At 40.4% G+C, this 23557-nt stretch overlaps 1 protein-coding gene across 6 annotated transcripts in view; it reads right to left on the bottom strand.

Annotated features, from left to right (window-relative positions):
- The window catches only part of CdGAPr (GTPase-activating protein CdGAPr), a 394186-nt gene that overhangs the window by 135167 nt on the left and 235462 nt on the right, over positions 1-23557 (bottom strand). For all 6 annotated transcript variants that reach the window (XM_083121101.1, XM_083121104.1, XM_083121105.1 and 3 more), the window contains one exon: positions 12014-12235. In XM_083121101.1, the coding sequence (XP_082977227.1) occupies positions 12014-12235 (222 nt within the window). The remainder of the gene's footprint in view (positions 1-12013; positions 12236-23557) is intronic.

The following is a 23557-nucleotide window of genomic DNA, read 5'->3' as shown; positions in this document are numbered from 1 at the left end:
GATAAAAAAAAACTAGAAACAACAAAAATTACAAGAGCATTTATAACATATCAATGCTATACATGAGAAGAAAATATATCTTTGTTATCTCCTTCCGGGATAAAGCAAGTCTTTGTATTCACAATTCTGAACTTCAGTTTTCAAGATTCATCATCTGACCAAACCACATCCAAACGTAGAACATATAAGTGTCACTCTATGCAACCTTCCTCCAAGCACTCATTTGAGGAACTGTAACATTTACAAGCCTGCTCGTTAAGGAAGATGAAAACAGATACCTATTCACTGCTTCAAATTCAACATGGCATCTTTTATACATATCAGTGTCATTCCATAACTTTCGAATCTTTATAAGATTATATCATGATCAAAGTTCATTCAAGTCATAAAAGGCTTCTATATAACTTAAACATCCAAGTTATTATAACATTGCCAAGTTTAATGCTTTAAAAGCAACAATTATTGTAGAAATATATCACCATCCCATATTGCTATATCTGTCCTTATCTTTGTTCCATCTTCAGCTCATTACAAAGTCACAGACAACTAGTATCAGAGCAACTAGTTCAAGCCAGATCTTTTAGTATGTGCAATCTTCAATTGTTTTTGTTTTATATTTTTGTCCATAAGTGCTTAACAGCTTGAATGTTTGTGTTGTAAATGTACATATTTGCTCTGTTACAGCTATTTTACTATGTATATTACAATATACTTATCTAATGATTACAATTACCATTTTTTGAATGTTGATACAAAATACCAAGTATGACATCATATTATACATTGAACAATTTTAAAGAGTTGACCTTTGTATATAAACCTTGATGCCAATGCAAATGTACACAATTTCAATAAATTTAATTATAAATTTGAATGTATCATATCTTTCTTGTCTGAAAGAACACATATGATTGAAGATATTTGTTTTTCATATTGCCAGTCAAAAATAACTGTTACGACCAACTTATTATAAATATTGCACAAATGTGGAACTTTGAATTTAGCCTAACCATTTTCAAATGTTGTTATGACATTTTTTTTTTTATTGTCATAACCTGTGTTCGATTCCCGGGTGTTCTCTGGTGGGAATTTGTCGGACAATGTCCCTGCATAAAGTGACTCACGGTCTCTTAATGAGGCAACTCTGGGAGATAAAAACAACTGGAGTATGGTGCTGATCACATCCCTCCGCTAATATGTAGGGTCTCACATCCAAATCCCACTATAGTGCCTTCGCGCCACAGTCCAATAGCGTACATAAGGATATTTCTTATCTTTCCTTTTTTCCATATATTTTGATTAATGTGAAAAACTACGTATAAATATTGATTTATAACTATTTTTACACATAATGTTTTTGTTTTCTACATACCTAATCTAATAGTTGCTCCTAATTGTTATTTTCCTTCATGGAAGGAAGTCTCTGTTGACGAGATATTAACGTTCACACATAATCCCTTTCCTCTATTAGTTCGGCAATAACTAAAATGAACCACGAAGCAACAAACAATCATGTCCACCCTCGTCATTACCATCACCACACCCTGCAACATTATGCAATGCGTCAGTTCGTTGTGCGTTTCAGATTGCATAACTTAACGGGTTGGATGCATTTTAGTACAATGGTGCGTTCCTACACAATTTTGCTTTTGACTGGAACTTGGGGTTTTAAGCCCTGCCGTATTATTTTATCCCATCCTAGAATAGAAATCGAGCCCTACTCGTGGCTCAATCGTTTGAAGCAACAAACTAGATCATTAATTCCCATTATCTCCACACACAGTTTACAAAAAAAAAGATGCGGTTGTAGTTAAGGATGTGCTGGTATAGAAAAATATCCTTTATCCTTGACATAAAAATTAAATTAACCGTGATATAAAACCGAAAGCACCCAATATGCTTGCAACTGAATCTAACAAGTACAAACAGGAAAATCAAGCGATTAGCTAATTAACGAGTGCTCAAAGCGGCAAGTGCCCATCGAATAGCGATCCACCTTGCGCAACTCCTGTTCAAGACCACAGAACAAACAAGAAAGCGAACGGAGTGGAGAAGCGTGCCAGTAGAACCTTTCAAGTGTATCAGGATGAGGATTTACCCTGCAATTCAACTCTTCCGGTTTACTTTACCTCATTATTTTCATTGAGAACGCAAGGGGTCCCGGGTTCGAATCCTGGCTTGGGCGTGGATGTTTGTGAGTGTCAATTCATCAATTTCATCATATCGTCATTCATCCCCCAAAAGTGGCACAAGATGCGAAGTTAAATAAAGCAAATCCATTCATTGAGAATTCCAATTCTTCGCTGTTCCTATATTTCGCCAAGCATATCACATTGATGGCTGGGAATCTTGATCAGTCTTAGCTGACAGTTTGACAGTCTTAAGGATGTCTTCACACGGACCACTGTGGTAGAGAATTATTTACTACCATCGAAGTCTTCACGATCGGTCAACTGCGGCTGAAACAACTCACTTGGAGTTTCAAATACGAGGGACGTTCCGAAAGTAAGGTTCGTCATTCTTTTTCACAGGGAAGCTTTATTACAAACAGAAGAATACAATGTCATAACAAAATACAATCTTTTGGCTATTTCTCCACATAGTCGCCACCGACATTGATACATTTGTTGTACCGGGAAATCAATTTCAAGAAATCCTCCTGGTAAAAATCAGTGCCCAGTGACTTAAGGAAGTTCTTCACAGCCTGTTGCACCTCTTCGTTGCTTCCGAAGTGACGTCCCGATAGTGCTGACTTCAACTCAGGAAAAGGTAGATGTCTGATGGGGCAAGATCGGGGCTGTAGGCCGGGTGATTCAATCTCTCCCATTCAGACGACAAATGTGTTCTGCAGTGACCCTTGCTGTGTGGGGTCTTGCATTGCCGTCCAAGGACAAAACCCCTCGACTTAAGAGCCCTGGTCTCTTGCGTCAAATGGCAGACTTCAGTTTGCTTAGTGTGTGGCAATAGCGTGCCGAACTTCCATTTGTGACCACGTTTCCAGCACACGTTTTTCTTCCATACTGGTTTGCACTCGAATGAGTTCAGGCACGTGGGTCTGCTGCTTATCTCTATTCTTCGGCACTCTGCGCATGCGCCATCGCTCTTCTGCTGTCGCTCCTCCTATAGTGAATTCAGGAAAGATTGTCTTTTGTGATTGCAATGTGTTTCTTCATTTTGTAATACCGCTTACCTGTGGAAAAAATATGACAAAGCTTACTTTCGGAATATGCCTCGTACTATACTGCGTATGTTACAACCTGTCCCGGTTCCCACGCTAGCTGATCGCTGGCTTTTCTCGGTGCTGGGGAAAGTTAAAGCCAGGCAGCCAATTAAAATACGCAACGTGGCAACAGCGTCTACGTAAGCGCCTCTCTTCTGGCTTCCATTCGCTCCTCGCTGTCCAGAGAACGATTTTTTCCTCGTTTCTCATTGGCACCGAAACTGTCGAGCGAGCCCTAGCGCGGGAAACGGGACAGGCTCTAACCAACGCGGTATACACTCGGTGTACTATACAAGGGCGACTTAAAGAGTCGGGCGACGCGAGTGACTGCCCGGGGAATGCGCCAAATCGGAGCGTCCCCTTTGATTAGTGCCAAAATCTTATTTCTGATTGCATAAGAGTGGCTCTTTGTTTGAGATTATTTTTCCCCTTTACACACAGAAAGACTAATCGGGACTGGACCTACAGTTTAAAATGGGATCCCAACCACTATGCGCCTCCATCGAGTGCGTGGCAATACCATAATAAGTATATTGCAAAATCATGTAGCAATTTACCCCACATTAAACGTTTTCCTTAACAATAACGCCTAAAGCATTTTTAAAATAAGGGTATTGTTTTCAGTCATGAAAACAGTAAATATATAACATGGTCATGTCTTTATTGGAGGAAGGTGAAAAATAGAAGGGCAAGGGTAGAAAGATGGGCGGAAGGGGCAGGGTGGAAACTTAGGGGCGCCAAAAATTATATCTTGAGCCGCCCCTGGGACTATACCCCCACTCAGCGGCCAAACGATCCACTCTGACGTTTAAACTCTCCACGACCATTACTTGGCCGGGATTCGACCACGCGAGAACATGTGTCCACCAACGAGCGTGGTCACCGAGGGAAAAATAACAATTTATGTACTACACGTGTAACGTGACTACTGTAAACTTGTTAATTTGTAACATTCCAGTATTTGCCCGGACTGACTGAGTAAAACCTTAGTGAGGGTAGCCTGTCGCCACTCCCGAATGTACAAAGTTACGAGCTTAATCATTCACCCAATCTGCTCGGTAATACTCAATATATACCGATGAGACATTACATTATGACCACCTACGTAGTGAGCTATCACATTATGTCCGCACTTCTATGTGCAGCAGTGTTTCATGAACCGTTAGCTGTGAAACATTGTCTTGGTCTCCACTGTTGTACCTGTGGGCGATTTCTCGCGTCGCTCCGAACAATGCGTGAAAGCCTCCGCTGGCCTCCGGCATCAATGAGCCGCTGTCGACACACAGCTGGACGACGTGTCGTTGTTTGCCCTGCCCATCGTTGCACCACTTTCGATACGTGCTCACAACAGCGGCACGAGAGCAATCAGCAAGACGCGCCGTTTCAGAGATGCTGGTACCAAGGTGCCGTGTCATCACAATTTGACCCCTACCAAACTGGAAGAGATCAGCCGCTCTTTCCATTCTGACGCCGGAGACACTACTAACAGCGAGCTGTTAGGCATGCTCAATATATACCATGCTGCCAGTGTGTCACGTGTTACTCTTCGCGTTCTAGGCGCGCAAAATGTTCCCGGGTCGGGGTGGTCATAATGTAATGGCTCATCGGTGTAGTTGTATCCGTTCCCTGTAGTTCTGAACATTGCTGGCCTTATAAAACATATTTCGAGCAGGCCTCACCTCCAGGAAGATATCAACTCGGGGCAAGCCCCGGCACCTACCGACCTGTTGGGTGAGATGAGTCACGACAAAGACTCCCCCAAAATAGTTAGGCTGGAGAGTTCGTATGAACTAACCGACCTCTAACGACTCAAAAGTGCCGCAAGCGAGTCTGAATTTGTACAACCAACTCCGCCCACTCAGCACTTAATGGCATTGAAGCGCATGCGCAAAAACTTATCGGGCATGTCAAAGCGCATTCTTCTGCGCAGGAGGTTCTAGCCTAGAATCGCTGGCCAGCATCCGATTTAGAAACACAAATACTATGGGCTGAGAGCCATAACAGTACATGTGATTGTGCGGTGGTCCTTACCGAGAATCATTCTTGAAAGATATCTGAGGATAGTGTAAAATGAAGGATAAATTCCTATGTATAGAGCGTTTTGGAACGCTCGGCGTTGCTCAACGTCATAAATCTATCCAGAGAACTCTTCTTGTAAGAAATGTGAAATTAATTGAAAAAGATCTGAAAGAACAAAGGTGGATCCGGAGTTGAAATTTACAACTGCAGTCGTCGCTTTGGGAAACTTTTTGGGATGTTGACTGCAGCCAACACAGGGAATCCTTCCCCTCCCTCACAATTCGCCTTTTCAACCCTTTTAATTAATTTCTGGATCTGGCGTGCAAGGTTGCTCGTAGCTTACAATGAACCAAGTTCAAATGCAGCCCCACTTTTTTTTCACTCTCTCTCTCCGTTCTCTCCCGAACTTGGCTCGCAGTCTCTCTCTCTCCCGGGAAAGCAATTTCGAAAGGGGCTGACTTCTGGGGCGGTCTCCTGGCTCCAATTTCCGTTCATGTCTAAAGGTGTCCGGAACAGGGTTCAGGAAGCTCGTAGTCACGGCTCCAATTTCTCCGCCTGACTTGAAGGAGAGGGGCAAAGGAAAGTGTCTACCTCATTCTTCAAATTTGCACTGCGAAAAACAGGGTACAGAAAAAAGAGGGAGCACGTTTTGAATAAACACGGGTGTATCCCGAAAAAAAAAACAAAAAAAAACATGACTTCTTTGACAAGCAATGATATTTTTGGACAAACACGGATACCTCGAGAAATGAGTACCTTAGGAAAAAATTATCTTAGCGAGAAAAACAGAAAAACACGGATTCTTTGAGAAGATGCGGATGCTTTTGAGCAAACACGCATATCTTGCGGGAAAATATACATACTTGGATTTAAAAGAAATGGGTTACTTCGAAGACATGAATACCTTGCAAAAAAATGAAAAAAAAACCACTTACTTTACGAAACAACACGAATATTTTGATGAAAATCATACACTACGAAAAGAAAGGATGCTTGGGAGCAAAAACATGGATAATTTGCGGCAACAGAACACAAGATCTTCACGACAAAAACAGATGCATTGCGGGAATGATGGATGTTTTGAGGGAAATGATTATGTTGTGAGAAAAATGCGAGTACTTTGCGACAAAAAAACTACGAATACCTTGTGCAACTGCAGTATATCACTACATTTGTGTTTTAAATTTACCCATCTTCATAATGATGTTGCGATAAAATATAATCAAAATAGAAATAGAAACTTAATATGACTATTGGATAGGCCAATAAAGGCTGAACTATTTACATATTTCTCACCGGTTATAGAAATTGATATATTTTTGATTTGCATTTTGTATTATAAATTTCATAGAAAGTTTATTCCCTTTAGCGATAACATTTCATACTCTGAAGGGCAAGTGAGTGTGTCTAGAAAACAGCAAATAAGGATGGTAAGAGTTTGTTGTAACGACATTCCTGAAGTAAAAAAAAAAACTCCCCCACGTGAAACACCGGCCATGAGTAGGACGGATGTAGGTAGAATTCACAATTGGAAGTATCAGGAGGGGTGGAATTGAGAATGAAGGACGGCAATAGGGAAGAAAGGAAGACTCCATGAATAAAATAGGCAGGAAAGGTCTCAAGTGGTCTGTGTGCGGGGAGAGTGAGCGACGAGAGAATGCCAAAGAAGAGATGGATAAAAGTCTTCGGACCTCGAGGTGGACCAAAACCAAGATGGACAAAGGTGGAGGCACGATAACTCCAATGGGCTATACTGTTAGGTTGTCAATTTACGAAAACTAAAACAATATTCCCAGTTCCTAGAAAAGACAGAAAGGTTTGATAAAGTATCTTTCAAGTACTCTTTACGATCAGATAGGTAAATCGAAACTGGACCTGTAGTTTTAATAAAATACCAATTGCTTTATTTAAGAATGAAGCATCAAGTGTTGTTCTTTTCAGCAGTGCGGTGTAAAAGGGGGGGGGGGCATTTCTCAAATGTCATCTTCCCTTCCAGTAGGACCTGGACTGCATTTTGCACACTGGCGAGGCTCTACACTATGAACTCACAGCCAGAATAATCCTCTGTGAGCCTCGTGTTGTGTCGTCCATAAATGTTTCTGATTGTCCCTTCATCCTCAACTTCGCGATTCGTCCCAAGTGGCAGAAAAGCGAAGTAAAATAAATTAAAACAATCAATGTGTTCAGCAGTAATTGCAGTCATGAGACGGTTTGAGATGTTTTGGTGGTGGGGCGGGTGAATTGATGGAATTAAGGACAGAATAATCACAGATAAACATACATAATTTACGCTGGGGTTGAACGCAAAACTTCTGATAACAGCAAAGCAGGCTGAGAGGTGGTGTAAGGGGTGGCCCTTTCCGAAGATACCCAACTGCATTCTGCATACTTACGAGGCTCTAGCGTCTGGATTCGAGGCTATTATAAAACTCTATGGGGTTTGTTTTGTCCTGTCCATCTGTGTTTGTGACTGTCCTTTCGCGATTAGCGAAAAATGGCAGAAAAGCGAAGTAAAATAAAACAAATCAGTCAATCAAAGTTAGCAGAGAAGAAGAACTGAGCTAGCTAAGAACAACATGCAGCAGCACGACATTACTAAGAAGTTTGCCATAAAAAACAAGCCAGTAAAAACTGCGCATAAGACACATGAGAAAAAACCTTCGCACATGGACATCCTATGAAGTAGAGAATATCAAGGTACACAAGCCGAAAGTAACAGAACATGCATGTAATGAACCTCACATATTACAGTTGAGCAATGCAACAATAGTACATACGAAACAATACTGGACACGAAAGAAATTCAAAAGAATGAAAAATATTAGCTCGAAGGATGTTTGGTCAAGCCTTGGGGTTAGCTGGAGGGATGTTCTTATGATGGTTCAACATGGTGACAACGAGGCAGTTGGGGGGACACTTTGCAAAAATTGTGCTATCTGGGAGAATACACCCCCCCCCCCACACACACACCCTTCCTCACTTATACAGGATATGATACAGGCCTGTTGTAGGATCGATCCGCACTATCGAAGGGGGGGGGAACTTGCAGACTAGAGAAGAATTGCTCTCTTGAAATTGAGTGTCAGAGTAGGTAGGTAATCTAGAAAATAGATAATGTCAATTTGCACTTGCATTGTAATTCTCTTAGTCTAAGTTCAGTGACATGTGTACTATCTACCCTCAAATCTGATTTAGCACGACCGTAATAGGCCCATACACAGTTTCAATGTAAATTCATTGCCCATTGTAAATAGTTATGAGCCAAATTACTTTTTAAACACGACCTTCCGTGGTACCTTCTCCAACCCTACAAACGTTTCGGTGAATATTCTTCACCCTGCCACCACCCTACGGAGAGAAAAGATCCTACACGGAAATCCCCCATCCGATACATTATATCATTATTACCGTTTCGGCTGCAAATAAAAAGCAATGAGCGCTACGCTGCATTGTTGAGCCTGAAAAGAGAGACCCAAGATAAAAACGAATGACTTGATTCATTAGTCGCGAAGTGTACGATGCCTTGTGGAGTAGTATCTTGGCGCTCCGAGGGGTAGCGGCCCCCTCGCAAAAGAAGCGGGTTGCTTAGCAACTCCGGTGCCCGAACCTTCGTCTCGTATGGCCAAGGGGGAAGAGTCCCCCCTTTTCCTTCCATCGATTGAGATGGAAGATGCAGGAGGGGCCGAGTCGAAGGTCCCGCAAGGAAGACAGTCAAAGCAGACCGAACGGAGGCGTGGAAGAGGAAAAAAGAACAAGGCGTTTGTATTGACGGAAAGAGTGTATCACCGAACAACATACAATTTGCACCTCTATGTACAGGGTGATCCACAAAGATTGTGACACTGTCCCGACGCCAGTAACGGGCTACAACATAGTAGCGTACTGTACGAAAATAGAAAGGAAAGCACTGAAAGTTTCATCTCAGTCAGATACAAGTATTCCAAACTTGTATGGCGAATATTTAGGCACGTGTTGCTTGTATCTGCTGACAAAAATAGACCTGCTAGTGTTGCCAGCTAAGGTGATATGCCCCTAAAATGACACTTTTTCGCTTAACCCATTTTATCGCCAGTCATAAATCCATCCAATGCTGCACAGGACCAATATTGCTCGCAAATGACAGATTGACATGGCATCAGTCATCAGAAGTCCAATTATGGACTTCCATAATCTCTTATATATTTTTCTCACCGAAAAGTGGCATTCTAGGACAATTTTAACGCTGCCTTCCGCCACTCATTAATTGATATAATTTTCTGTATGAAGTAAATTGATAATGTTAAGCATTGAAAAACATCTCAATGGGTGAGGCTTTATAATGCAGAAAACCCGGGGTAAATATATCTAATGGTTTTCGTGATATAAATTTTTAAACTTTGGGTTGTAAGACTTTTGAAACACTCTGTACGATCGTTAAGTAAGTTAGCCTCTTGAACGATAAATTTCAACTCTCTTCTTTCATGTGCTCACTGATTGAATAACCTAGTCAGATGTCGGGCACACCTCATACTGCCCTCTGACACGATCAATGATACCAGTACACCTCGTAATTTCAAAGAAAAAAAATTAACACTTTTTTTTTTAAATGTCATGATTAACCCCACAAATCGTCTGTAATGTAAAAAATGCGTAAAAGTTCATCGTTCTTTTATCATGATAAATACCCAGTCAGAGACCATCAATACGCATTAAAAATTATTGCAAGCGACCCCATAGTTGACCTTAACCATGTTTTATTTTTAATTCGCCCAAAACTTTTTTTTTACAGCTTAGTAACATTTTCTCTACATTGAGCGTTCATATAGACAATCATTTTCTTTAATTTTTTGAAAAATCCATTTAAACAAAGTTAATACCCAGTGCAAGGCTCATGTCTCTATTGCTTTTTGTCCAAAAATTACGTACGTTCAATGTCTCGGTTGCTTGATTTTACAGAAGGAAAAGTAATTGTAGTTCGGATAAATATTTAAAATATCAGATGTTGTAGTCTACTGAAAGTCTTGAAGGACATCGGACGCTAAATCTTGCCTCGTGTGGATTTTACAGAGATTTCTCTCGTTCCCGGTGTTCGTCTCGACAAGCCTCGAAGGGTCAGGTCTCGACCTGACCGATACTTGTCCAGACTCTTTCTTTCTGACACGAACACTCGGCGGATAGCCCAATGAATAAGCATCTCAGAAAAAGAAAATACGAACTAAACAGAGGAAACAGGCAATTCAATTCGACTAAAAGAAGCACTGCCAATTTCAAAGTACAAAGATAAGGAAAACTTGTAATGAAAATTCTCAGAAATATTCTTCCCTCTCTCTCTCTCTCTCTCTCTCTCTCTCTCTCTCTCTCTCTCTCTCTCTCTCTCTCTCTCTCTCTCTCTCTCCTCTCTCCCCCTCTCTCTCTCAGACATACAACTAGAAAATTGAGTTTCAACAGGAAAAAGAAACTGCACATAACGTAATTTTATTTTAATTACAAAAACTAATTTGAGAAGAAAGCTGAAAATTCCCAACCAGGTATCTGATACTGAGAAAGACGCAAATGTAGAAATTCAAAGGGGAGACCAATTATACTTCTTATTATAGTTGGATCACAGGCAAAAGAGCCTCCGCATGCCCTGCTCATCGTACGGGTACACCGGCGAGGAGGGGAAGATGCGCGAAGGCTTTTGGCCGAAGATTCTTTTGCTTGTGCTCGCTCTATACTTCCAAGCTTACGAAGCGTTCAAAATGCAAAATGACATCACGGCGTTGAAGAACTACTGGAGAGACATAGTCGAAGTCATGATATGAGAATGTATCATTACTACTCTCACTAATGGGAACGTATTATTATGTACATGAACAACGTTTGCATCACTGATAGCTAATAGGTTAGCTACCGCTCTCGATCCGATCTGGCATGGTCCTAGTACCACAACACACAGAGAAATTTCTTGGAAATACTACAATTTTCTGTTATGCGCGACGACCAGCGATCTGCTCGAGAATGCTGGTTTTCGCAGCATAATCACAAAATTTTTGACAGCTCCATCTTCTGTTCAAAAAGTGGAGTCTTGTTACAATGCAAACATCAAAGCGAAATTTCACAATAACATCTCGGGCATTATCAGAATTCCGATTTGACGTCACATTTCTACCTCGAGTCGATGCGATGCAGGAGTTGACGAAACAGGCGACAGGATGAACAGGATTCGAACCTGGCATCTCTTGCTTGATAATGCCTAACTCTAACGACTCCATCATAGACGCCGCCCTTCGTCAAAACTGAGAAAGAAGCATTCTCGGCCAAGCACATCTGACATATTGCAACATTAAGACATTCGACGACACTAAATTCATGCAAATTTAGCTGCACATGGTACCCAACGAACAGTTGACACATTTAAAAATCGAGTAATGAAGAATTCGTCAAGTGATAAAATAGTATAGTAAGATAACTAAAATTTATATGAAGACAGTTGTCCTATCAAAATAAATTAATCTCAAAAAATTTAAACCAAAAACGTAAGGTCCAGCTGATGAAAAGTAAAGTCCCCGATCATTATATTTTTATGCGTATTATTATTAGGTGCGTTACGCAAAAATTTTCGCAGACAGTCAACGCAAAGCTGTATAATCTAGGGATGGCCAAATCCGGATAGAATTTTATTCGGATTTCAAATATCAGGATATCGGATATTCGGATATTCAAACTATCCGTTGCCTCTCTTCGTTGGAAGAGAGAGTCGCAGTTCAAAAGTATCAATTGCTCGTGGACCACCATGTATGAAGCATGACGTACCTCTTGGTCGGTGCCCGGAATGTTCTCCTCGGGCGGCAGTTCCGAGAGATGCGAGAACTTCCTGTCGTAGATGCATCTGTGCAGATGCCCGTCCAGCATCCGGAAGTTGTCGTAGGAACGCCGCAGCACCCAGCTCCTGCCCTGGCTCGCCACCTGCACGCACCACGACTTGTTCTCGCCGTCCTCCGCCAGGGGCTTCAGGTCCTCCTCGTACAGGGACACCTGCAACGGTAAGAAAAGCCAAATTTCAACACTGCAAAAAAAGAAAAAAAAACTCTTATACAGGGAAGCACAGTAAATTGTAACACTGTTTTCTCCGTAAACTACGATATGACCAGTAGAAAAGTTTTGACAGGGCAGCTTATATGCAATAAAATAAGCCCTCTAAGGGAGATTTCACATCAAAGCGACAAGCGGAAGGCGACCCGTGCCGTCCCCAATCGAACGCAGGCTTAGGCGGGTTGTCATGGCGTTACGGTGCGAAACGTTGCTCTTGACTGACTCGTCCCAAACGACATTGTGTCGCTTCTCGCTTCGGTCTGAAAGCACCCTAAAACAGACAGGTAAAGAGACACTTCAAATTCAATTTCAGCTTTAAAAAAGCACCAAAGTAAGTAGTGTGCTTCTTTTTATAATTGATATTTAGCGTCGCTCGTCTGATACTTTGGCTATTGACCACGATGCGCATGAATGATTCCATGAAACTGAAGACAACCTTCGGTGGGGAGCTGGTGCAATCAATCAACGCGCTTTGTCACCGATACGGCAAATTTTCTGTCATTTGCACACTTTGCAACACACTGTTAAGTGGCTACAAGAATGCGTAATTTCATTTCAATGTATAAACCCACTGTTGAGCATAATTGTGGTTACTCTGAATTTCGCTCTCCTGACTGAGAATTCTATTCTTATGTAACATGAAGCATTGTGCTTTACCCAATAATTATTCCACAGGCTACCGAATCAGTTTGAAACATCTCAGATCAAATATACATCCATAGCTCTTATTGAACTTTTATCCCCAACTTACCAGTCCCAATTAGTCTATCTGTGCATAAAGGAGACTTAAAACAAAAGCTCAAACCAACCTACAAAAAATTGTGCCTAAATGTTATTGTGAAACAGCTCTGTTTTAATCTTGGCACTGGTTTGTCTTGTTGTTAACACTATTTAGTGTGCTGTTTTAGTATTGTTCCTTTTCGGTTTAAAATGGCTTCTGCTGCACTGAAAATTATCTTAAATAAATAAATAATTTGTAATGCACGTGCACCAAAGGCCCTCAGGGGCGTTTTTGGTGTCAAAAATTCTGAAGAAATTCAAATTCATCAATTAATATTTTTGAAATTTTCTAAAATCAAATGAAAGATATCAGTTTACAGCTGCCATGGATCAACCAATCCCTGACCTCCTTCACAACTCCCATAATTCGTACTATGAGAACCAGACGAACGTATCTCCAAAAATGTGGTTTTCAGTTGAGCTCTATATAGAGTCAAATATTTGGAATCAGATCTACATAGCTCCACTTCTAATCGCTAGCAGTACGGTGGAGCACCGACTCTTTTCAAAAGTCAAACATATTCCTAAGAATACATTATTTCCTCTCTCCTGTAAAAGTGATACATTAAAGTTACGTCCCTCTGGTTCTCATACCACGAATTGAGACCGCAAATTTGGAACACTGGTGTAAGAACACCTGAACTTGTAATCAATATGAAGACGAGGCTTGCTCTTTCCGCCATTGCGGCATAATTTACGATCCACTGTTCGCCCTGACAAGCTCTTCCGCTGAGTGAAACGAAGAAAATTGAGTCTCCTGTCGTCGACGACGTCCCAGTGTTTGTATACCTCCGCCAGTCAAACATGGGAGCATTTATATTCAATTCGCTCGCTGGCAATGCCGAACGCCAAGAAACTCGGGGTGAACCGACGGATCAATTGGACGCGTACTCTCTTGCTCCACAGGAATAGGGAGATTTCCCTCGGTGGAGGGACATTTTGAAATCATTTGAGGGAAATTTTATGAAAATTGCTGAAGTGGAGGCATGATAAAGGGACGAGCACCACAAAATCATTTTGGCAAAGATATTTTCCAGTATCTTCTTCTTTGCTATTTTCTGTAAAGGGACAATCTGAAGGAAAATTTCTAATTGCATACCGATGATGATTGGTTTTCAATATTTCATTTTCTTAATGCCTGAAGAGAATATTTTGTTTTGTACATGTCTTGCGAAACGGACTACGACGCCAGAGGTTCCAGGTTCGAATCCCTGGCTGGTCATGGATGTTCTTCGTGAGTGTCCCTCTATCAAATTCATCATATCACTCATCCTGCTCGTCGCGATTAGCCAGAAGGTGAAAGAAAAGCGACGTGAATGTACTACTACCAACATTTCTTGTTACTGCCTGTATTTTAATAACACATCAACGTCTTGCATTCAATCCACCCTAATAGAATAATGTATTTTGTAAAAAAAAAAACAAGTCTGTGGGTGTCTGACTGTGACACGGGAACAGCGGGTTTGACTCCCGGGTGCTTGATCGTAGGTGGGAATTTATCTGACAATGTCGGACTCACAGACAGTACAATACACTGTGAGGACCTTTGTTATGTGTTGTCCTGTAAGTTTGTGAGTACCCTTTCATAATTTTCATCATATCACCTTTCATCCTCATATTAGCGATTAGCCAAAAGAGGCAGAAAAGCGAAGTAAAAGAAACTAATTGAATCAAATACTATAATGTGAGGGATTTATCTTAAGAAAAGGGAAATTTTTGCCTCCCTCTGGAGGGAAATTCTAGGGAAACACTGGCAAGACTGAGATTAGATCGATCGTCTCCAGGGACGATGGGGCGGCCTCTTTACGTTAGGATATTTACACGGAAAATGACCACGACGTGTAATGACGGGGCTCTCAAAGAAGGCCGGCGCTATGTCAACGACATCAATGAAAACAACCTCGGCGAGATCTCATTTCCTACATCCACAGGAATTCCCTGTCGACCTACCCCCACGCGTACCCTAACTCAGTTCTGACAAAAGTACACCCAACAGCAAAAGAAACAGTAGGCGAATTGTCGACCATCCTTTTCATTCGGTCTCATTTCCACACCGTGATGATAAAGAATTGAAATAAAAACGTCAATAGTAGAGAACAACACCTACTTCGAAACAACAAAACTCCATTCCCTAGATGTACCGGGTGTCCGAGAAGTCTTTGTATGAAAACAAAAATTAACTGTATCCGCTATATGCAACATAGACATGAAAAAAAAATGCTGAGTGTGTCCTGTGGTTTCACGAGAGTAGGTCACAAAAAAACAGTGCCAGAGACAGGTTCAAACATCGTACGGAAAGGTGCCGCCCGATGGTAGGAGCATGAAGTCGTGGTATGACAAATTCAAGACCACAGGATCTGTTGCTGACGCACCGAGAAGTGGCCGACCATCAACCTCAGACGAAAGGGTGGAAGATGTCGGAGTGGCTTTTGTGCGCAGTCCGAAGAAATCCGTGCGTACGGCCTCACGTGGATTACAGATGCCAAGAAGTTCTGTTCATGATGTGTTACACAAACGTTTACGTTTCGTGCATACAAAATGCAAATCCTGCAGGCTTTGTTGCCCAATCACGGCAAACGTCGGTATAACTTTGCGGTGAAAATGTTATCAAGCATTGACGCTGATAATGGCTATCTGGAACGTGTTGCTTTTTCAGACGAGGCGGTCTTTCATGTCAGTGGTTTAGTGAATAGACACAACGTGCGTATCTGGAGTAAAGAGCCCCTCGTGAGGTGAGAGAGTCGACCATGGGCAGCCCGAAGGTGAATGTTTGGTGCGCGCTGGTGCATGACAGAATAATCGGACCATTATTTTTCTGTGAGGACACCATAACATCTGAAGTGTATCTCGACATGTTGCAATTGTTTGCTGTTCCTCAATTGCTAGAATACCACCCAGATGTTATCTTTCAATAGGACGGTGCACCGCCACATTGGAGTCTGGAGGTTCGTTCCTACCTTTGATCAGACATTTCCTGGAAAATGGATTGGTCGAGATGGACCGACAGCGTGGCCTGCACGATCTCCAGACGTAACCCCTTTAGATTTTTTCTATGGGGTTATGTGAAATACAATGTCTACAGAACTCCTGTATCCGATCTTGCAACTCTGCAACAACGGATAACCCAAGTCATCACATCAACCCCTCCTGTGATGTTGGCTAACGCATGGCGAGAAGTTGAATTTTGACTAGATGTACTCCGTGCTTCCAAGGGTGCTCACGTGGAGATTTATTGTTTTCTTTCCTATTGCCAATAAACCTTGAATAGTTTCCGAACATTTTGTTACCATTTTTTCAAGTATATGTTGCATATAGCCGGTACAGTTAATTTTTGTTTTCATACAAAGACTTCTCGGACAGCCGTTAGAACAAATAAAAATAATGAAAATAGCAATGGACGATTTGCCTACTACTTGTACGTATGTACCAAGACGTGGAGGTACAGGCAGTGTTGCCACAAAAGACAAATAAAATGGAGCTAAAATCAGCTTTGGGGAGGCAGATTTAAGAAATTTCATGGAATTCGCAGAAGGCTTGGTTCGAAAAGTATGCACATGCTCAATTGTTTTTATATGCAGGTGGGTTAAGCGTGACAGCACTGTAAATCAGACCATGTGTTGCGTATCCAACACGCACAGAGATTAAACTTAGGTGTCCAGTTAACTTCAATAATCATCACTCAATCACTCTTTAGCCTTCTTGAACCCGAAGGTTCATGGCTGCAGCAACACACGCCTTCCATCTGTCCCTATCCGAGCAAGATCTATATACTCTTTCTTTTCCATCCCTACCAATTTAATTTAGGTCCATCTCAACATTATCTTCAATGTAAGGGACCAAGTTTGGTATCCATATAATATTACAGGCAAAATTACTGTTTTGTATATTATAACTTTTAGTTTCTTAGATATTAAACGACAAGACAAAAGTTTTTGAAGAGAAAAGTAACATGCATTTCCTGAATTAAGCCTGGTTTTTATTTCCTCATCATTTTCATTTGTTAGTATTACTCCTAAGTATTTGAATTTGGAAACTGGTTCAAACGAGTTGTTTTCAATAATTAGATTTTGATTATTACCTAACACATCATCATTAATTATTTATTCCTTACGTAAAATGCCACTAAACGTTTATAACCAACTCCATATTTAAAAAAAAAAAAAACACACACACACACTATTATATACAGTACTGTCCATTTTTATCATTGAGCGAGCTCAGCGCCATGTACATATCGGGAATAGAACCCGGGACGCCTAAACACACAGCACTCACAATGCATAAAATTAAGATTGTGCACTTTTGATGCGTCAATTGACGCAGGTAAACGTGTATTTTAGGAAGAGCACCTGATAATGCATTTTGATTCAGCAGAAGTGCATCATTAGCGTTTCATATGCCACTGAAGTCAACATATTTGGGTACATTGACACATTTTGCGTTCTGTGTGTGGATTGCATTCAGGACTGCGTTGTCAGGAAGAATCTTTCTAGACAATTTGGTAAAATTTGGGCACTGTGAGTCACATTAGACGGGACCAAGCCCCTTACCTTAACTACGAATCAAAACATGTCTCTGGGGTCTAAAATCCCCATACCCATGTTAAAAGCTGAGGTTCTAAAGGGACGCTAAATATAAGTCAAAGCACAAGACAACACACAACCATAGACTGAGGATTATGTTGACTGTAGGTCTTGACGCCACCCCCATAATCCCCTTCCCCCCTCACGAGTTCATTGGTCGAACCCTCTCGAGACACTCCGTGGGCAGAAGACTTGTTTTGCTCCACAGATTCATGAGACAGAGTATACACTACTCAAAAACAATCGGACATACAATTCGCGTATACTTAAGAACACTTGAAGTAGGTGAAATTTTCGTATACATTACATTCAAATTTCTAATTTACTAATATTAACGTTTCTAACGAGACGACAGTTTCGGAGTATACGGCATGCTTCGTCTCTCCTCTCGAATTTTAAACAGTAAGCTCCGTCTTGTTTTAGGACCATCTTTAGAGAATTTTTGTGCGCGTCTTTTAATAATCCGAAAGGAAATTCCGACAAAAAACAAATTGCACCTTGAAACAATGCGCCCTTTCACGGCACAAATAACATCTATTTACAACTCTTCAGGAAACAACTTTCACATATGATAAACGATCTGGTAGCTGAGTGGAACCAAGGCGTCCAAAAAGGTCAAAGAAAGTTCCTAATGGCCGTAATAATCAGATACCGGCGTTGAGCGGATTATACTTGATGAGGACGTCCCGAAAATTAACAATCTAACCTTAGCCGATCCTATTTGGTAGGAATGTTACAGAGTGTCAGTCTCGCATCTATACACTCTAACTCCCACATCGTTCCCTTCCCAAATCGAAGGATTTTCTTTTCATCGATTACTTGATTTGGTTTATTCTACTTTACTTTTCTGCCACTTTCGAATAATCGCGAAGATGAGAATGAGTGATGAAATTGGCGAAGGGACACTCACAAAGACACCCATAACCATGCCGGGATTTGAACCTGAGAGTCCTAATATCGTAGCGAGGTGATACCCACTACACCAAGGAGGTCGGTCCGCTCGAAGAGAACGGACACCAATAACACGTTGCATTGCTTTTTCGGCAGTGAATTAATATCATGCTCCAAAATTGCCAGTTACTGAAACAGTTTACAGTAACAATTTCTTAAACTGCAACTAATATCTTACAAATAAAAATATTCAGCTTTACACTTTTTTTTTAGAAATTAAGCAGACAAAACAGAGCAATCATTTCCCACTTGCATTTCATTTAAGAGAAACGTGTTTAAAAATTACGAAATACTGGAAGAGGACTATATCCTCATTTTTTAATGTCCAACACAACCAACAAAATATAACTTTCTCATTTTAATTCACACACGTAGATGTTTACCAAACTGCTTCGAAAGGAATCAATTTACTCTTAGAAATCTCATGGTACTGCTTTGGACATTCATACCTGAGTATTTTCATAGATGATATACTGGAAAAGAATAATTATCATTCTAGGGGGTGTAATCGCCTTGTAATCAAAGGGTCCTGGGTTCAATCAATACCTGGTTTGGTACACCGTGCTTCGAATTCCACATCAATCCAATTAGCCTATCCAAGAATAACGTTGACTCAAAAGGAACGATAACTTTAATCATCATTCTCAAAAAATGAACATTCTCTAAAGAAACGACACGTTACAATATAATGTTTTACCCCCTCCCGCACCTCTGTCTCCCGTCAAAATACAAGTCTCCAAACTTTAGAGAGACGTGCCCTCGCTGATAAAATCGCACTTATATTACTATGGCGGGCTTTCAGAATTTGTTACCACAAGAAATGTCTCGCTCATACATCATAATATCTTACCCAGAGGACTTAAGACGACCTGACATAGGAAACGCAATGGTACTCAGAACTTGCCGAAAAAAAAACTTCATCCGCCAGGCTGAAACCAACGTGAAGAAAAAACTTGGCACAAGATTCGTGAAGACCATTCCTCCCCCCTCGGTTGAAGCCAGCAAGAAGAAAAGAAGTGGATTGAAAAAGAGAGGGGAAAAAATCAAGATGGAATGAGTGATTTCTGTAATAGTTCTCACCCCTTTCCTCCGCACCCTCGTTTCCTCTGTTAAAAGTTGACAACAAAACCAGCTGCTCGTGGATCTTAATCACTGTTCATCCTCTTTCCCTATCCTGTAGCTTCATCTCATCTTCTCTGCCTCTTCCTCTCCCCGGTGGGATCATCGTTCCATTCTTTTTTCTCCCTCGTCTCCAGACGGCCAGAGTCGAGGTCTGGGAGTCGGGTAGTAATCAATGGTTGTCCATTCTCTGCAGATGAAGCTCCCTCGGAAAAAAAGAGTTTCCAACCCTTATCGGGGCCATTGGAGGCAAGGTTCCATCCCGCGGAGGAACGGGAATTGAGTCGCCGAATTTGTGGATCATCGCAGCCTCATACTTTTATCAAGTTTCCAAAAGGAGACCGTCCGTGGTGGAAAAGTTTCAAGGTTTCTTTTCTCGGAGTTCTTCCAGACAGACTTCATCCTTTCAAAGATGCTTTCCTAGGGATGATCAAATCCCGATACTTATATCCACCAACAGCGTTCGCCTAGTCTTCGAGTTTGTTTTTAAAGTACATTTTATGCTCAGATGGGCTAATCGAGACTTGGTCTAGAGTTTAAAGTAGGACCAGAACCAATATGTGCCTTCATCGGGGATCCTTTGATTTCAAGGCGACAACACTACACCTTCGGGGAGACCCGTCCCGCTTCGCCTAGGGGAATTATGAAAAAAAATAAAAGTGCTAAAAATGTCTATGCATTTTGTTTGATACAGGTCAACATTCAACAGTTCGGATTCACCTCGATGGCAGAGTGGTTGACTAACTAACTCTCTAGCCTTCTTAAACCCGAAGGTTCATGGCTGCAGCAACACAGGCCTTCCATCTGTCCCTATCTTTTCTTTTAGGTCCATCTCAACGTTGTCCCTCCATCTTCGTCTTGGCCTTCCTACAGGTCTCTTACCATCAGGTTTACCAACAAGAATCCTGTGAACTCCTCTTTCCTCTCCCATTCGTGCCACATGGCCTGCCCATCTAAGTCTTCTTGATTTAATTATTCTAATAATATCTGGACATGAATACAAATTATGTAGTTCTAAATAATGTAACCTTCTCCACTCACCTGTCTCCTCATCCCTTTTAGGTCCAAAGATTTTCCTAAGGATCATATTTTCAAATACTCTCAATTTATGTTCCTCTTTCAATGTAAGGGACCAAGTTTCACACCCATATAATACTACAGGCAAAATTACTGTTTTGTACATTTTAACTTTTAGTTTCTTAGATATTAAACGAGAAGACAAAAGTTTATGAAGAGAGAAGTAACATGCATTTCCTGAATTAAGTCTACTTTTTATTTCCTCTCTAATATCATTTTCATTTGTTAATATTACTCCTAAGTATTTGAATTTGGAAACTGGTTCAAACGAGTTGTTATCAATAATTAGATTTTGATTATTACCTAACACTTGGTTTCGGCCTGTAAGCATATATTTAGTTTTCTCTTTGTTAACTTCCAAACCTATCTCTTTAGCAGTTTTGAAAAAATATTTTAGCATTATTCTTAATTGTATTTATATCATCCCCTAATAAGTCTACATCATCTGCATATGCTAACAACTGAGTCACACCATTTAATTTTAGTCCTTCTTTAGTTTCTTTTACCTTTCTAACAGCATATTCTAAGGCAAAATTAAAGAGCAATGGAGATAATGCATCTCCTTGTTTTAACCCATCATGTGTCAGACACATTAATACCCACACGAATTTTACTTTCTGTTTCACTGGTGCATATTTTTTTCATACTAACAAGCTTCTTAGGTATTCCAAACTCGACTAATATATTATATAATTTATCTCTTTTGACCGAATCATATGCTTTTTTGAAATCAATGAATAGCTGATGGACATTTTGATTATATTCCCACTTTTTCTCAAGTGTCTGTCTGATGTGGAAAATTTGATCTGTAGATGATCTGTTACGTTTAAATTCACATTGATAATCACCTATAATTTCATTAGCATATGGGGTTAGTCTTGTTAAAAGAATGTTAGATAATATTTTATATGTTGTTGAGAGTAGAGAAATTACACGGTAATTATTGCAGTTCATTTTATCACCTTTTTTAAACACAGGAACAATTATGGATTCTTTCCACTGTTGAGGGATTTCTTCTTTATCCCATATTAAACAAATTAATTTATGAATTTGACATATTAAGGAATTTCCACCATATTTAATTAACTCAGCTGGTATTAAATCAATGGCAGATGCTTTGTTATTCTTTAGCCTTTTAATAGCATCTTTAACTTCAGTCAAGTTAGGTTCTGGAACTAAAGATTCTGCTGTGTGTACTTCATTTACTTCTGATTTATCTCCTACATGAACATTTAAAAGGTCTCTAAAGTAGTTCTTCCATCTATTTAGAATATCGCTTGGTTCAGCTAGAAAATCACCGTCTTTATCTTTTATCAAGTTTACTTTAGGTTACCAGCCCTTTCTAAATTCATTTACACCTTTATATAGTACTTTACAGCGTCAGAGGTCCCATGTTTAGATTCAGCGAGTGATTTTACATTTATCTTACTTCGCTTATCTGCCACTTTTGGCTAGTTGTGAATGTGATAATGAGTGATGATATGATGAACTTGAAAGGTACACTCACATGCCCAGGCCAGATCCGAACCTGAGAGCCCTGGCGTCATAGCGTATTGCGATAACCACTCCGCCACTTAACTAAGCTGATGAAGGGACAAGCGAAAAGAAAGCTCCAACCCAGGCCTTACACTTGTACAAATAATAATAATAATAAAAAAAATTCCATATCACATTCCACAGGAAAGACGAGTTTTGCTTAAATCCACTTTGTACACTGTTCGAACCACCGGGTATCGAACCAGAGATCCCTTGATTACAAGGGGATAACGTTAACACTACGGGAAGACAAAACTAGTTCAGTCAGCAGGAGTTAACATAGTTGAGTTTAACATCACTGAATGTACCTGTTATAACTTTTTTTTTCAAGCGGCTCCCTGATGTTGTCACGGCTTCGTGGAGCTCTAAGCGGGGTTCGATCCTACATTCAGGGTTCCCACGTAAACTCTAACTACATTTTCCCTGAGATTTCCCTGAGTTTTCCAGAATCAGCACATTTTTTCCAGATTACTCAATACCCAGTACATTACTATTTTAAATATATTTTACAATGGCCTACGGTGCATCTGTTTTATCAGTAATTTTACCGATCTGATATATTTTTAAACAATCTGTAATAGAGTGCAATATTCTGCCATCTTGTTATTTATTTTATGATTACGAACATGTAATTAATAAAACATTAAAATGTGTTACCATGTAATTAATGTTATAGTTTTGCAAAGTAAATGTCTAAATAGGTAGTTCCTTTTCAAAGGCAAAACTCACCACAATCACCCGATTATGTACATTAATTAAGGAGATGAATGAACCGTTCATCTAACATTCAAGGAGCACTTGCAATTTTACATCAGATCAGTAGGCCTATTAGTAAATTTTGTGTATATATAGTACTTTATGAGTATCAGTCAATAACAAAACAAATTAAAGAATAAAAATGATATATTTATGCACTTAATCAAGGAGTGTTTTTTTTGGGGGGGGGGGACTTTCACACTTTCTTCACAGGACACAAAATAAATTTCGAACACAGTCACAAACATTGGGAGGTGGTTCATCATGTGGTATTCAAAGTCATTGCTAATTGATCTACAGAAGTGATAGAACATTTTGTTCAAGTATTGTACTATCCAGCATTTCAGTGACAGTGGAACAATCAGTGTATGGAAGCATCAGCGATGGTCTGTAAACTGACCAGTTCCAAAATGTCCATGTCTCATATGATGCAAAGTGACCTGGGACTGAAAGCTTACAGACA

The sequence above is a fragment of the Lepisma saccharinum genome, chromosome 4 (genome assembly GCF_977018435.1).
Source record: "Lepisma saccharinum chromosome 4, izLepSacc3.1, whole genome shotgun sequence".
Taxonomy (NCBI): domain Eukaryota; kingdom Metazoa; phylum Arthropoda; class Insecta; order Zygentoma; family Lepismatidae; genus Lepisma; species Lepisma saccharinum.
This window is presented reverse-complemented; position numbering and strand designations above follow the sequence as displayed.